The sequence below is a fragment of the Aspergillus fischeri genome, genomic scaffold (genome assembly GCF_000149645.3).
Source record: "Aspergillus fischeri NRRL 181 1099437636264 genomic scaffold, whole genome shotgun sequence".
In the NCBI taxonomy this organism is placed as follows: Eukaryota; Fungi; Ascomycota; class Eurotiomycetes; order Eurotiales; family Aspergillaceae; genus Aspergillus; species Aspergillus fischeri.
In genome coordinates, this window is record NW_001509762.1 from 4140719 (window position 1) to 4157163 (window position 16445).

The 16445-nt window shown below is 49.1% G+C and overlaps 4 protein-coding genes across 4 annotated transcripts, besides 2 other annotated features; all 4 read right to left on the bottom strand.

Annotated features, from left to right (window-relative positions):
* Positions 1-55: 55 nt before the first annotated feature.
* Positions 56-87: a microsatellite.
* Positions 88-286: 199 nt separating this feature from the next.
* NFIA_086150 (Ran-binding domain-containing protein) lies at positions 287-2157 on the bottom strand (the record flags this gene model as incomplete). The annotated part of the gene is made up of 5 exons (XM_001260556.1): positions 287-352; positions 408-715; positions 783-1299; positions 1365-2044; positions 2121-2157. The coding sequence occupies 5 exons, from the start codon at positions 2155-2157 to the stop codon at positions 287-289; spliced, it is 1608 nt and encodes a 535-aa protein (XP_001260557.1).
* Positions 2158-4106: 1949 nt separating this feature from the next.
* On the bottom strand, positions 4107-6455 carry NFIA_086160 (Zn(II)2Cys6 transcription factor; the record flags this gene model as incomplete). The annotated part of the gene is made up of 3 exons (XM_001260557.1): positions 4107-4371; positions 4466-5262; positions 5340-6455. 3 exons carry the CDS (start codon positions 6453-6455, stop codon positions 4107-4109), a joined length of 2178 nt encoding a protein of 725 aa, XP_001260558.1.
* A 2103-nt stretch (positions 6456-8558) lies between these two features.
* Positions 8559-8578: a microsatellite.
* A 2366-nt stretch (positions 8579-10944) lies between these two features.
* On the bottom strand, positions 10945-11660 carry NFIA_086170 (phosphoribosylglycinamide formyltransferase; the record flags this gene model as incomplete). Its single annotated transcript, XM_001260558.1, has 2 exons — positions 10945-11187; positions 11250-11660. The coding sequence occupies 2 exons, from the start codon at positions 11658-11660 to the stop codon at positions 10945-10947; spliced, it is 654 nt and encodes a 217-aa protein (XP_001260559.1).
* Positions 11661-12497: 837 nt separating this feature from the next.
* Positions 12498-15141, bottom strand: NFIA_086180 (RING-H2 finger protein; the record flags this gene model as incomplete). The annotated part of the gene is made up of 3 exons (XM_001260559.1): positions 12498-12605; positions 12669-12944; positions 12997-15141. 3 exons carry the CDS (start codon positions 15139-15141, stop codon positions 12498-12500), a joined length of 2529 nt encoding a protein of 842 aa, XP_001260560.1.
* Between the last annotated feature and the right edge of the window lie 1304 nt (positions 15142-16445).

Consider the following 16445-nt stretch of genomic DNA (forward strand, 5'->3'; position numbering starts at 1 on the left):
AGTGCAATATGTATTAGAGAAGACAGAAGTTACTCCTCAGTCTAGGTAGTTCAAATCATGCTCCAAAGCTTCATGCTCCAGAGCTTCAAGCCCCCAACAACCAGCCAGAAAATGCAAGAAAGCCAGCCCACATCTCCAAGCCTGCTCTGTCAATTGCCCCATAAGATCTATTGTCGGTCCAGGTATCGTGAAAGGTTTCCAAGTATGGACAGCTAATGATTTGGTGCAATGTACTCCATCGTCGAATGTGTCGCGTCGATTGCAACCGAGCCTTTATTGACATAGTCTACTGGTGCTGTAATAGATCCTGAATGACATGGTAGAGCTCTTTGGCGGCGTCCTCACTTCCCACCTAGTGTTATGTCAGAAACGATGTCACGATGGGCACTTGTAGAGGAATGCCTTACCCTGAGCAGGAGGGGAACAGTACGGCCATCCTCAACACCAGCCAGATGAATCTGCTTGGACTTGGGTTCGTTGCCCGAAGGATCTCCGACCTTCATGCCCTTGAAAAGGGGCGTGTTGAGCATGACTCTCAAGACGCCATCCGCTCGCATGATCATGCGAGCCGCCTTTTTGTCCTCCTGGCCGTCGGTAACTTTCACATTCACCTTAAATGTGCCAATACCGCGCTCCTTCCATTCCTTGTTCGTGAACTGGAAAAGCTTCGCTTTGCCGCTGAAGTACGTCTTTTCTTGTTCCTCGCCTGTCTCAACTGTGGTAGAAAGAAAAGACGTCAGTTTTGAAGCAGTCCACTATGAATCGGACGAAATATCACATACTCTGCCGCTCAAAGAACCTCTCGTCGGGTTTCTCTGCCTCGAATTCTCTGGGACCCATTTCGGCTTCATCTTCTTCCTCATCTTCCTCATCCGCATCCGCTGCTCCAAATGGCTTGTCCTTAGTGCTGCTTCCAAAGGTGCTAGGCGTAGTGGGAGAAGCGAAGCTGGTGAGCCCCCCGGACTTAGCAGCTGCTCCGAATCCACCACTGAACCCTGAAAAACCAGATCCTAAGGCCGCAAAGCCGGAGGTACTTGCTCCAGCTGCAAATCCCGTCGCCGCTGGTTTCTCAGTCTCGGACGCGACTGAAGACTTGAAAACAGATGGAGTGGACGTTCCAAGCGAACCGAAAGGCGACTGCTCTGAGCCAGCAAATGCTGCCAGGCTCGATGAGGCAAAGGCAGAGGTAGAGGTTACAGGCGCCGATTTGGTAGGCTCTTCTTCCTTGGATTTTGAGGCGCCAATGGAGCCGAATGGAGAGACTGCGGACGTATTCATAAAGGCGCTCGTGACAGGGGCCTGTCGAGCCATGTATGTCAGCTCCAGTTCCCAGCCAAGAATGAAATGCGACGATCAACACTTACCGGCTTCCTTTCTGTGGAATTTTCACGGTGTCGCTTCTTCTCAGGCTGTCCTTCAGCCTTGGATTTGACTTCTGATTCTACATTCTCGGTCTCGGTATCCGTCTTCTCCACAGCACGTTCCACGGACTCGCCTTCATCGAGCTGGTCCCGACTTCTCTTTTCTTTTGGGCTAAAGATCTTCGTTGGAAGATGATTCTCACCCTGCGGCGGCTGCTCGTCGCCTTCGTTGGTAGAGTCGCGCGACCTCTTGCGTCTGTGACCATGTTCCTCGCTATCTCCCTCGGCTTCGTCGTCATCGAATGATCTCTTTCTGCCTCGACTGCTCCACCGGCTATTCGAACCTCCGCCGACTTCGGTGGTGTTGTTGATATCCGCTGATTGCTGTGCATTTGTAGTCGACGTCACCTTCGCACCGGTCGCTTTCTTATCGTTCTTGGTGTTTGCTTCCTCCTGACTAGAATCGATTGACGTCTCCTTCAATTTCTGTCGCACAGGACGCTCGGTCCCATCGTTGTCCGACTCCTGGCTATCTTCGGCCGTGGTTCCTAGAATGGCGGTGGGTGTTAATTCAATTATGCAAAGAGAGAGACTGCCCGTGATCGCTTGAGTACGATAGCAAGCACAGCCGACAGTGTTTCTCATACCTTGCGTCTTTACCGTTTCCTCCTTTCGAATCTCACCTAATAGCAAGCCGCTGCGTCAACATAACATGCGCTTAGAACTTCAATACGAGCTTTCAGGAAACAGGAACTTTACCTTCCATAACTGCAGCAGGCTGTAGATCCGACGCCATACGTATCGGTTATTTCCACCAGTAACTTGAAGCGCTCGTCGGTAGTGTTGGGACAATCTTTGCTCGGCCAGCTTAGATTGGATTATGTGAATGGACTATACATCGACTGTCACCTGATGCAGGAGGAACACCGCATTAGTAGAGGAAGGAGGCAATGTCCAGATTCTGTCCACTGATGATATAGTTGAACCAGATATTATTACCTTTCACAAGGATCATTCGTTTAATATTAGGCTAATGACCTGTGAAATGTAAGAGTTACCCTCCTTCAGTACTCTGATTCAGATACTACCTACATAGATATCCTAGAGGAGTTGGAGACTTACGAGCTGGACGCGATTATGGACGAGGAGTGGATCATTATCAAAGGATAAAGAGAGCGTCAAGTAAGTGGCATTTCTATGGTACCTGACTTATTATGACGGTTGCGTCAATGGTCTGCCCGACTCACCTTAGTCACGTGCCTTCGGCTAGTTGATGACTGTCTTCCCTACTATGTTTTCCCTCCACACGAATGACCCCTCTGGAATTTTGAGCCTAGAGAGCAAAACAAGATCTGATATTCCAAAAGAGGTTATAATCTCTTTTCCCATCAAAGCTAACCCTCGCGGTGGCCACTAAAGACAACTTGTCCCAACCTAGGGATGAAACCCCGGGCATACCATCTGTCGCGCCGGATGCCCTGTGCATATATGGCCATCTATTCCGCATTAACTACGATGTTCCAGAAGAGATTACCCAGCAAATGTTGGAACTATACGACCGTGATGCAAAGTATGAAGAGATCCCGGAGCACCTGAAAGCATACGAAACCGAGAAGGAAGACACAGACGTGGAAGAGGCACGGCTGTTGGAGGAATATAGACGGTAGAAAAAATCCTCCAAACAGAAAAGAACAGCCAAGGAATGAAGGACTAAAGCTGCAATCCACCTCCGGTTGATTGGAAGGTATTATTATTATACAGATGTGCTGAGGAGTGCGACACCTGCTCCAGCCTAATATGATGTCATTCCGATCCTTGTCGTCGTTCGTCAGATAGGCAGATATTTGCAATAGTTTGGGACGGATTCTCTTGCCCATCTAGTCTACTTCAAGCTCTCCAGGACTCGTTGGCGGGCCACAGTACCAGAATTGACTTAAATCCTTCTTAATGATATCCATATATTTTAATGCAGATTTGTTGACATTACCAGCGCCCATACTAAATTATAAGGCCACTGCTTTAGGAGAATATGGCTTCTTAAGAATTGACCGCATTCAATATGTGGCTTAAGTACGGCTGTGCGGACGGGAAGTCCTGTTTTCCACACGCTATGGTCGTATGTGCTAGATCTTAGACAGATTCAGCTTGTATCGAACACCTTGACAGGGTTGAGAGATCAAGTAGTTATCTCTCAACAGATTGTAGAGCGTCTATTGTTATCGCGCAGCGATCATAGCAAAGTTTGTATACAAATGCATGGATATGACGTATAGGGTAAAATGCCGTTTGTATGAGATCCCAGCCCACCCTCGTAGCAACTCCAGGTATAAACGGGTATTTGCGTTTCATGCTTGCCTCCCAATGCTTCGGTCGTTGATATAGACAATTCAGTAGAGCAGGAAAAATCAGGAACAAAAAATATGAGGGTATATAGGTTGAACAGGCGCATGGAAGAAACCAAGAATAGGTGTCAAAACGAGGAAGGGTGTGATATCATGATGTTGGTCGAATGAGGCAGAAGATCATGGAGAGGTCGTTCGGAAGAAGTAAATAAAAATGGCATGCAGGTTAAGCTCATGCATATCCAGCGCAACAGCTCGAAGGTAACGCGTAACAGAGGCGTAAGAATCTGACCCGATCGTTCAGAAAGCATTGAGACGAGTCTGTCATGAGCCTATGGCCTCTTCTTCACGCGTGAAGCTCGATTAAGTGAAAAGCATATGCAAGGACTCAGTTGCCATGTCATCATCGAGAAGGTTCCAAACCAGCAGAAGACGGGCTAGTCTCGCTTTCGGTGTCATCCAAGCTAAGTTTCCAGAAGATGGTTCTCATGTCGCGTACGTTTTCCCGAAAGTCGTCTCGTGCATGTGTTGTCCTTTCTTCAGTCATCGAGCGAACCTCGCGGATGATCTCGGGGTATCCTTCCTCATTTGGTAGCCACCAGTGGTTAATCTCGGGCAATTGCCAAAGGGCTGCCATGCCTGCACGGAACTTGGGGGGCGTGATGTAGCTGTATAACCACGTTTTTAGCTATGCCGGCCAGGAACATAATGCACACCGCGCAATGAGGTCAAAAATGCAAAGAAGAGAGCAATAATACTTACCCGTTCTGCTCCATCAGCGCGAATTTTCTTCGGGCCCACATGACATGTTTATGATCCCTTGGCAGAAACATGCTCGCCATTCCGATGCTGTGCTTGAATGCAAACATATAACCGTTCTCCTTGTCGGGCCACCTTTCGATTGTCTCCATTAATTGGCACTGCTCTAGAGCCAAATGTTCCAGTTCCGCCATTGACGATTGGCGAACGGACAATAAGGATTGGTACTTGAACATTGCTTTTGTTGACAGGTAGTCAATCCAAGCAAAATTAACCTCCCATAACGGGCCGACATGCAGACCGCCAGGAACGTAAGGGTCGACGAAATCATCTTCCGTCAAGGGTTTTTGATTTGGAAAGCTTGTGACCCTGTACTCTGGATCTGTGAGTGTTTCCAGGATGCTCTTCATCTTTTCCAATAGCTGGTCGAGCTGCTCGTTTTGACAAATAAACTCCTCGATCGGGATCATTCCGCGAGAGAGTTTTGCATACAGAGAGGCCATCTCTAGTCCGAATCGGCGATTTATGGACCCCGCCAATGCGAGCTGCTTCTGCGGGTCTTCTGGGAAATTGGCGGCTTGTTCGGCGTCATGTTCTTCTCCAGCAATGTACCACTCACGGCCCAGAATCGCCTCGTTTCCGGCCAATATCCCCGCGACCAGGTCGAATCGAGCGTACCAAAGGAATATATTCGCATGAAGTTCATTGTATTTGACGGACTCTGGAGTTAGAAGTTCGCGCATCAACGAATGAGCGGCTTGATGATGGTCGATGAGATTCACCCAGTCGCCTATGAATTCCTATACTCAGTGAGCATTGGGACGAACCAAGCGTGAAGGAGACACTAGAGAGCAAGCGGGGCACTTCAAGTTCATACCTCGAAAGTTGTAAGCGCAAGGACGGTAATGAGCGTTGCTTCAGAATGTGGCTCTCCCGATGCCAAAGATTTCCGCAACAACTTCAAGGCCTTGTCGTAATACCGAAGAAAGGTATAGAGTTTCCCCGTGCCGCTATGTACCGAATGGTGGTAAGCAGAGAAACCGACGATCGCATAGAGAAGCGGCTCGTATTGCAGGGCAAATCTGATGATGCTGTGATGAACAAACTGATCGGAAGACGGCCTCATAAAATAATGACGATACGTCATGTACTCTTGATGAAAAGTAAGGTAAGATCGCAAATCTTCTGGCAGATGCGAGAAGTTGTCGGCGCCAAGAGGTTCCTGATTGGACAGTCCGACACTGGCCGACCGCGCACTCATCGAATCGAATCTAGAGGAAGCTTCAGTGGAGGGTGAACTGCCTTCTGTGTTGGAGGGTGTCGCATCTGGAGCTGTTTGCTTCGTCCTGCGCTTCCTCAGCGACTGCATGCTTTGCTTTGTAGCCGGGCCCGGCCTGACACGGGCTGGCAGTGATGTTGTGGAGGGAGACAAGAGAGTTGCCGATTCCACGCTGCCTTCGTCCACCTCTTCCTCGTCTAGAATCGGCTCCAGCGCGCGAAACTCATCCAGTCCAACATGGCCCGAAGAGTCACTCCCTTGCGATGGCGGGCGTTGGGCTCTGGCCTTGGTTCCAAACCGCGACGCTGCCTTGGATGAAGTACCAGTCGCAGTGGGCGACGGATAGGCACAGTCGCGATTACCTTTCCGACATCTCTCACAGACCGGACGGGCCTCGTCGCATTTGATGCGACGGGAGCGGCAGGTGAAGCAACCGCTTCGGGTGCGCTTGTGCTTTTTCTGATCGGAGACAGGCTGCAACAAAGGCGGCTGGTGGTGTTGTTTGGTCGGAGTAGAGGAATATGGCGTTGCCGCTGCAGGAATGCCAGGCTGCGGGGGTTGTGGGGGCAGGTTGTGCCAAAAAGCTACACTGTCGGGATACTGGCTAGCACCGAAGATAGAATAAGCAGGGATCTGATTTGGGTCCTGGAAATGCATGTTGCCCGGAAAATAGCCGCTCAAGGGGGTTTGGGCCGTGTCGAATGAACGCGCCATGGTTGTGGCCAGCCGAATTGCATCCAGGGAGCAACGCGGATCAGAGTCCGGGGTGCCGGCATAAGCTATGCGTAGATTCGCTGGCAGGTTGAGACAGCCTCTGAAGGTGAACCCAGGCGAAAAGCACCATCCAGACGGGAGAAGAACCTTGGAAAGACACGGAGGGACGAGGTGGAATGCAGTGGCCAAAAAGAAGAAGAGGGGTCTAAGGCCGTGCCACAATGCGATTAGCTGCAATCAACAACAAAGTCGCTGTAGCGATGGGATCTTGGATTTAATAGGTATTTGGAAGAGAGAATGATAAAAGAAGGATGGGAAGGATTGATGGATGTGTTCAAATGAACAAGACGATGGAGGGTTGACTGGATGAGCCGCGATGGCGGTGGTGGTGGAAATTGGGAGCTGGTAGGCCAGTACAGTAGCAACTGTACGGTACCTATGAAGGTTAGGTAGTACGGCAGGGTATTGGATGGAGAGTCATTCGATAACAAGATTGTCAATCAAGCTAATGATGAGGAAATAATGTCAAATGAACAGGAAGGAAGGAAGACTATGCTCTCATATCCGTCAATATTGATAATAATATTATCAATGGGCCGGATGCCCGTGGTTACATGATTCATGGGCCAACTTATCTACCTACCTAGATAGTAGCTAGACTAGACTAGATATGCTTGATGGCGACGGGAATACTCAAACTTACTTTGGGGCTATTAGTCTTAGTCTCTTAGGTTCTTCCTGCTTGGATTGCCTGGATAGGGCGAATGAAACCACGCAGTATCATAAAATTTCTTATTATTCAAGGCACAAATAAAGACCCAGTACCTCTCTAGGGCCTTTGTCTTTGTTTTTACTGATCTTCAGTTTCAAACTTTTAGTGCATGCATATAATCGTGATGAGACAGACACAATATACTACGAGGATCTCTAGACTACTGCGTACTCGTTGAACTACCTACCAATGGTCCAAGGATCATTCAATGCGCCTGCATAACTACCTAGTCCGTAATTAATCATAAAGCCTGGAATTAGCGTCCCACCAAGCATCAAGTGGATATTTGATGTTGACAAATCTGGTACCGTACTCCGTACACTAAGGGACTACCTAGGCAGTAAGGTAGGTAGACAGTTCGGGGCAGGAAGTTAAGTGGCCGCCGATGGCTCCCAGACTTGGAGGGTCATCCCTACCTAACGTTGTATGATTGTATCTGTCATTTTGCTACTTAGCCAGAGTCAATCTATTCGAGTACTTTATTAGTATCATTATTTTTATTTTCAAGAATATCGCATGATTGACAGCGGGTCATGCTTCTGTCTACTCCGTACTATCACTACTATTTATAAAAGATCAGCTATGCCAGGATCTTTGCCCTTCGTTCCCAAGACATTTTTACTTTTACTACTTTGCAGGGCCTACCTAGCTCCTCAATCTGTGTTTGAGAGTACCCCTCTAAACCGAGGAAAAATAATCCGTGAACCCAGATCAATAAGCTAAAACAGACAAACTGGTCGACGCCTCCGCTGGACCGCTGGTAAGCTAGATCATATTTTTTTGGTTTCATTTCCCTCCACTTTCCTTTCCACCAGGATGCAGGATATGCCAAGAGGATAGGTACTTTAGTTATAATCTCCCTCATTCTTCTACGCAACGCTTTCTATATCCGAGAATGCCAACTTTCGTCTCAAATGTAGACACGTGACTCCAGTCCACCCAGCTCTTAAATCATTATCCAGTCTGGCCTCATTGTCATGGCCATGGGTCATGGCCCACGGAAAGAGATCCATCGGCGTCATTTGAAAGACCGATGTGTGGGGCTCTAACCGATCTAGGCAACCCTTGAGAGTCGGGTATTCCATTTGTAGAAATATCCGTACTCCGTACCTAGACTAGATCGTACCAAGACTACGGAGTACGACGTTGAAGGCTCAAAAGACTACTCACAGTAGAGGCAAGACTTGACCTGTCTTCTGGAGGATTTTGATCCTGTGAAGTTGCGGCAATGAGCCCACGGGAGCGGACAAGCTCCATGCGTCTGCCATAATCGCATCTTTGAGTGTACCATGATTCAGATTGTTGGATCCCTTAGTTCTTAATTGTCGGTGTTATTATTATTATTATTATTCTCATCTGGATGATCCCTATCCAGTTACCTAATCAGTATTTACAGTTACTCCGTTTGTACCCGGCAGTCTGCCAGCGACCTACACAGTAGCATTCTGTCAAACTGGAAAGTGCAGCGAGGGTATATTGACCGTCACGGCGTCCCTGTTTACCCTCCTGCTTCTTCATCCTTGCGCAAATCACCGGAGAGGCTGACAGAGCAGAATTATTATTTCTACTTTTGGTACGAAGTACTCAGAAGCTAGATCCAACGGAGTGCTCCGTACTCCGACCGTATGAGCACTCTGAATCTCTGACAGCCTTTTTCACCATGCACATGCCAAATCGATCAGCCACTACTAGTACCAGAAGGCTACCAGGCTACCAGGTCCCGTCGGCAAATCTGAAACCAGTCCATTGACAACGTGTAACTCCGTACACACTGCCGAACGTTCGTCCGAGGTGGAGCGCCAGGTCCGGGAATGGGTGGAGAACGTGTTGAACGGACCACCAGATGAGACAAGTACTAGATACTACCTAGGTAGGTAGTAACTATCTACGGAGTACTACTCCGTTGTACGGAGTAAATTTGGTGGATTTGTGTAGCAATCAAGCATAGATGGTGGAATCGTCACATGTAATCTCCGAGAGAGCCACTGAAACACACAGCTTAACCTAGGAACTTTACTTCTGACCACGCCGTAATCATATCGTCGTATTTTCTTAGCTGCTGATTCGCTCCAAGCCGCTACTTTCTGACAGAATCTCATCAGTAAGGTTATTCGGCAGTGCGGCACCGGCGGATGTTCCTGATCGGCGGTCTGAATTGACAGCTCTGCCTGTTCTGCCATAAGAAAATGAGCTATCATGGAAAAGACAACATTGGCGCATGCAGGGGCATGGCTGATACAGAGAACGCCGGGTATTACTGGGAAACTATAGCAATGCTCTCCGTGATTCGACGCTCACACTAGCAATGCTGCAGGCTACTTGCAGTCGACGATCAGTTCTCGGGATTTCCGCAGTGCATACCTAAATAGTATGCCAGATGCAAGGCCCAAGTAACCTGGCCTATATCAGATTAAGATAACCATTAATCAACCTCCACAAAGCCACAGGACACCCAGTGGCGAGATATTAGGCTTGAGACAATTGTGTCCATACCTCCGTACGGACTTTTTCTCTGGATTCCGGATATCTAATGAGCACTGCTGAAAGCAGAGCCAAGCTTCTGGAGAAAGCCAATTCGGAAATGAAGGAATCAGCACGGGACTGGATCTAGGTTACTCCGTATCTCATAACAATATCGAACTCGGAGATAGGCTAAAGTTCCGGAGAGCTTTGATGCCGAGTGGATCTTATATTCATTTTACCCTTATTCACTTTCAGGCACAGATCCAGATTAGCCGGAAGTCGTCTTGACTTTGAGTCTTGGTCTCTGGCCGATCTGAACGTCGCCAATAGTAATAGGGTGACCACTAGTCTGTCCTTCATCAAATACGCCCAATGATCGGGACCATATGCTGGTGAGCAATTTGAATTTACAGCTGCACTTGTAGACTTTCTGTAGCCACTCCGTGCTAGTTGTGACGCCTTCATTAGCTGTCTAAACCATTATGGGATAATGCTATGCTGGTTGCTAGTGCCAAGTGTAAGACACCGGCTTATAATAATCCCTGTATTCTGTAGACTGCCCTGTCAGTCTGTACCTTGACACGTTGACTGAGTCACTCAAATATCAAGATCAGCACCCATGGGCAGGGTGACGGCGCTCAATCCTGATAGTCCCAGAGCGCACAGACATTGCAGTAGCAACTTCAGGTCCAATACTAAGGGTCGTTGCCAGACGTCAATCCACAGTTAGCACTGCGGAATACGGATGGCATTATTGTAGATCATGGCACTAGAGGCTTGGTTGTCCACAACTTTGACAACCGTCATCCCGAGTTCGTCCCTTGGGATGGGCTATCTGAGTAATCCAGTGTTGGCATAGTCGAGTGGCATCTTCCTAAAAAGAATGCTGAAAGTGCAGAAAAGAGGCCGCAGACATCAAACCTGGTGAACCAACTCTAGCCCGTGATTATGTGGAAGAAATTCAATGCAGAGAACAGAGCCTCCGTCAGGACTATCCTCAAGAGCCTAAGCCCTTTATTCTATGTCATGGTATCTCGATGCTTTTGATGTGCCTCTTTGAAGCGTCAGCAAGAGGTTCAACTTGGAAATGAACGGAGAAGACGCAGACAAAGAGGCCATACCAATATTATTTTCAAGGTATCTCTCAAAAATATTCATGCAAGGTATCATAGTATCATAGCCGTCACCCCATATTTATACATCAATCTATTTCCTCCAGAGGCCCTTCCGATCCATGATCAAACCCGTCAACTCTCATTGTCGGGCTCGAATTTCGTTGATAGCGAGTTGCACTCCTTCAATTACCACACCCCACTCAATCTCATGGACCTTCTGCTCAAAGGCGTGTAAATCCTCGTCGACACCCTCGACAAAGGAAATCTCGCGGACGAGAATCGGCTTGCCCATGTCAACCTCCGATATCACATTATGAATCATGACACCCGTTTTATCGATCTTGCCCTCCAACCAGGCGGCATGGGCACGCTCAATCGCATTCTGACAAAAACAAAATCAGCCAGACAGAAAAACAGGAAAGAAAGAAAGTAAAGGCAACTCACAGCTCCATTAAAAGCCCCGGGCAAAGCAGGATGAAGGTTGATAATCTTCAACTGCTTAGCCTCTAGTGGCTCTAGGAATTTCGGCGATAGCACATGCATGAATCCCAAACAAGCGACCAGGTCCGGCGAGTCCGCGAGCACCAGCCGAGCCAATTCGGCATCGTACTCCTCCCGTGCTGCTTGTACACCCTCCGGTGTCGAAGGATGCTGCTTCTTGTATTTCACAAGGTTATGGTACTGAGTCGGAATGTCTGCTCGCTTTGCCCGTTCGAGTCCGTATGCGTCCTTGCGATTGGAAATGACTCGCACAATTTTGGCAGGAATTTGACCTTCGCTGACCTTATCGATTACCGCCTGTAAATTCGAGCCATTGCCGGAAATGAGGACGGTGAGACGGATTGGGGTCTCCATCTCGTGTGAGTCCGGGGATATATCTGTATTTGAAGGATGCACTGAGGAATCTAGAGCCGACAGAATGGATTATTCTTCCACGGCACTAATGAATAAAACTGCTGAACCTAGATTCAAAGGATGGAAAGACGAATTGACGGGTCAACAGGCGCACAACATCCTTGATCGATCTTGAAGCCAAAGATTCCTACTCCGACCTTTTTCTTTGCTGATAAGGAGAGCGGGGTCCAAACTGATCGTGGGCTGACTCAGCGGGAATGCGGGGCAGCAGCAACTTTTGTGCCTGAGGCCATATGATTGCACACACTCTCCTTCCATTACTTAAACTTTGAAAGTGCAGCCTGTATTGCGCCTAAATGCAACAAGAATAAAATAGTGTCCTTGATATTTGGGCTTCTGCAGCGAGGAATCACCATGACTATTGCATCATTATCTGAAAGCAGAGCCTGAAGGGGGAATAATGCGACAACGCTCTGACAACGAAAGGAATATGTAACGAAAGGTATGAAGACTTCCATCATGTCAAGTGACAAAAGCCCGTTGCCCATCTAGATTCTAGTAAAACACAATAGGAATTGATCAGAGCATCAAGAGCCAGCCAATCGATAAACAGCGCGATGGGGGGGGTAGTCGTAAGAGATATCAAAAAGGCTAAAAAGAATAAGATGTCACGTCCAGCCATCATACTATAAGCCACACGCCTTATGCCAACTCTGGTATAATTCGGATGTTCGAAAGAAGTCGAGAAACCTAAAGTCCAACGAAAGAAAAAGTGAAGACGAGTCATTGGCTTTGATTAGCGTACGTATAGGTTCGAGCAAAACCAGCGAGACAGGCTTAAGCAGCGGCCGCATTTTGCGTGTTGGGCGCTGGTGTGTTGTTCGTCGCCTCAGTCACACCCTGGCCTCTACAGAGAGGGCAAGAATTCCGACCCGTGGTCAACCACTATGTCACAAATAGTTAGTCTAAGCACTCTCCACAGACAAACACGCGCAGATGGGGACGAACCTGATCAATGCAATCACGATGAAAGACGTGCTTGCACTTTGTCAATTGCCTGAGCTCTTCTGCGGCTTCGTAGTCACTGAGACAAATCAGACAACGATCGCCATCGGGGATTTGGATCGTGCCAGCGCCATCCAAAGCCTCTGCGACGAGCGATCCTGCAAGCTCTACAAGTCGATATAGTCCTCCAGCGAGATTGATGTCGTCCTGGGTGGCAACGGGTGGCTTCGCGGGTCCAAGAAGCGACGAAAGGAGAATCATATCTTCGTAGGTGGGGTTCTATGAATTGTATTAGCTTTGAGTCTCGGGACATGCCAAGAAAACAACTTACATCAGTAAAGAGACTAGGTGTTGCAAACGCAGGATGGTTCTCAGAAAGGTTGGTTCCCACGACATAAATCAGCCAGCTTCTGCCCGCAGGAGGGGGAGTGTCAGGTTCCACGACACCATTGCGTCGAACAGCGCCAGAGCCTAGCTCACGATGACGAGCATACTCAGAATCACTGCGTCGCCGTTGATGTGACGGCTGGAACGGGATCCTGTCTGCAGTGGATTCAGGCGCAGGCTCAACTGACGGTTGCATCAACGGATGCTCATCAACTTGAGGCAAGGGGTTTGACGGCAACGCCGAGGCAGAGGACAGTCTCCGATTGGGTGTTGATGCGCCTGAAGATACTGCAGATAAGCCTGGCTCGGCAGGTGTCGACGGAGGCGGATGGGGACCCGGAGGACTCTCCGAGAGAGTCGAAGGGAGTGACGGGAACGGAACGCGAGTCCCAGCGTCAGAAAATCTTCGCGCGCTTCGAAGGCCCTGGGGTGAAGTTTCAATGTTCGTCGACAAAGGGCTAGGGGCACCGAGTTGCTGTCGATTAGGTACGAATCGTGACCGATTATCAGCAAGAGGCACTGCGGGACTGTTGTCCTGACCTCGTGGTGGATTCCCTGGCGCTAGGAATGGTAGTCGCAACAATGCGTCCAAGCCTGGCGCAGCATTTGACTGTTGATCGCCAAACGGCCCACTGCCTGTGGGAACAGATCGAACGCCCACAACTACCAAGGTAACGGTGCGGCCCTCGTTATCCCCGGCGCTATTGTCAACGTCCATGCCATCGCCACGACTACCGGCAGCATCCGGTTCCGTAGTTGAGTGATTTGAGGAAGCTGCAGGACTTGGATTGTCTGAGTTGGCAAACCTGAAAACCCGTAGAAAGTTGACAGGCTGGGGAGGGCTGTTCTCTCCTGAAGCACTTGCGGTGTCATTCGAGGCGGTCTGTGCTGATGTGGCATGCTGTAGACTTTGGATGAAGTTTTCCAGCGACCCTTCTAGGCCATCATTGCCCAAAGACTGGATGTTGGGCAGTACTGGGCCCGCCGCGCCAGAAAGCTGGGCAGCAATCGCAGCCGCAGCCAATTGCAGAACCCGTGAAAGAGGAGTGTGCTCGTCACGCCGAAGAACTCTGGAGGGTCTTGCACGTAAGGGCCCCGGTAATTGACGTGAAGCTGAAGCGTTTTGAGTGGATTGTGAGAAGAGTGGCGGCACTGGCAGATGATTACCACCCGCTGCAGCTTCCACAGAATCAAGTTCATGAGCGTGGTCGAAATCCATGCTAGTGTCCATGGCGCTCAGTGGTGGCAGACGAATGTCGGGATGGTCGCCCAGGCCCTCCCGGAAATGTGGGTGTTCTGTCATCTCAGAGTCTGTGGTGGACGGATGGCCAAACATCTGCGTGATGGGCGCCGATAATGAATTTCGAACGCGGTTCAGTCGGGCACTGCGACGCCACGATCCTCTGGCAGGTTGTGTGGCTTGTTCTGATGACGAGTTTAAGTATGCCGAACTGGTGGGCGTATCAGGAGTCAAGGACGGATCAGTTCGTGGAACAAAATAGGGTACTCTGATCAATCGCCGCCTGGCGATGCTTCTCGAGCTGAGCGACGTGAAAGGACTAAAGCGACTGCTGCTATGAGAGTCCGATCTCGGGTCTGATCTTGCTACAATTCCATGCCTGTGGGCCTGTCCCTCTGCCGGGGTCTCCTCTTCACTATTAAGAAGGCCACGAATAACTGAGTTCGGTAGAATCCTGGAACCTAGTCTCGACATTGTAGACTGACGTCGAGCGGCCATTCGCGCAAGTATCGCAGAGCGATACTCTTGCTGATCCGGTTCGTGCCGTGAACCATCTTCCTCGTGTATACTCTCCATCCTTGTCAAATGAGGCTGCTCAGCAGTTGGGGTGCCTGTTGCCTGCCATGTCGCGGCCTCTGGATTGCCTTGAGCTGAATGAGAAGTATGGGAGATGCCGCCATTCGGTTCTGCTCCTGACGGGATCGCGGTGTCCTCGGCCTGATCAGAATTCGGCCTGTGATTCATGTCTTCATTGAGATTCAGTCGATCACGGTCGGTGCGGAGGAAGGTGGATTGATCTGAGGGAGTCGTGTGGCGTTGATTCCTTTGTGTAGAAGAGGACTGTCCCATAGTCACGAAGATGTGAATGGGAAGTGGCGATGATTGTTTATAAACTGTAGATGGCCATGGAAGGACGGATGACTAAAGAACGCAACATTAGTCAGATGGACAACAGCAGCGACATGCAATCGAACGATCAACACCTGAGGCATACAAAAAGGACGAGCTCATTAAATCACAGATGAAGGCCACAGAGGAAATACAGCAATCCAGAAATATTCGACAAACTCGAAGAAGTGGTTCGAGAGTACCTTGGAAGATCTAAGAGAATTCACCTTTAAGCCATACCATACAACATTTGCAAGCTGAAAAGCGAGATTCTTGTAAGAAGAGGTTTCTGGAGGTCTTAGGAAGCTTTGTTGTCACCACCTAAAGGGGTATTGCCAGAGGACAGTTTCTCCGACGTGTCAGCAGTCCAAGGTTGCAGCACGCCAGAGGTCGGACACCAAAGGGAGCGACGATCGAAGTGAAAGAGAGCGTGTTAGTAGCAGAACTGAAGAGCGATTGTGGCAAGATTCGAACTAGTGAAGCTGAGCGACGAGACAGTACGGAGTATTTATTGAAGCTCGTACTGTTGAATACTGGTGATGGTGACGACGATGATGGCGGGACGCCGACCATAGATAGGAATCAGAAGATGATAGGCAGTCGACCTCTTTGCGGAGTAGTCTTTGGACTCTTTAAGCTATGAGCCAGAGTCCAGACACTAACTACTCTCGTCCCAGTTTTAGTTGGTCGCTGTCTAGTAAGGTAGTAGTTCGTAGTGAGTGTTGTTGATCTCGTTGTTCGTCATCCAACGGTCCAAGCCTCCAACAGTCCAGCGCTTGGGTGTGGTTTCGGCGGGATTCCAATTAGGCCGATTATTAATAAGTCAAGCCGGCTTGCAGCAGGTGATTCGCCTGTTTCAATTTAGGCCTTGTAGGGCCTTAGGCTCACCACTCACCAGCCAGTACTCCATCGTGAAGGATTCAGATAGGTAGTCTACCCGCGTCATGAATTTCCAGGAAACAGTCACCGGCAAAAATGGCGCTATTCTGAATGAGGGCTATTATTGTTGAAGCAAAGTATAATACAAGCATAATGGTTCATTGCTATTTTCAGCACCATTGCTTTAGTGTGCTTGATGTCTTGAAGCTTTCAACTGTTCCAGTTGGAGGATAATATATCCTCTGCCTGAGAAAGACAGCTTTTGATCCGAGCAGGAAAGGCGACGTTACAGGAAGGCGGAAAAATCACCACTTCCTTGCACTCATACGGGGTCTATCTCCCTTGGTTTACCGCTGGTTACTACTACTTCGGGGTTCAGCATTTAT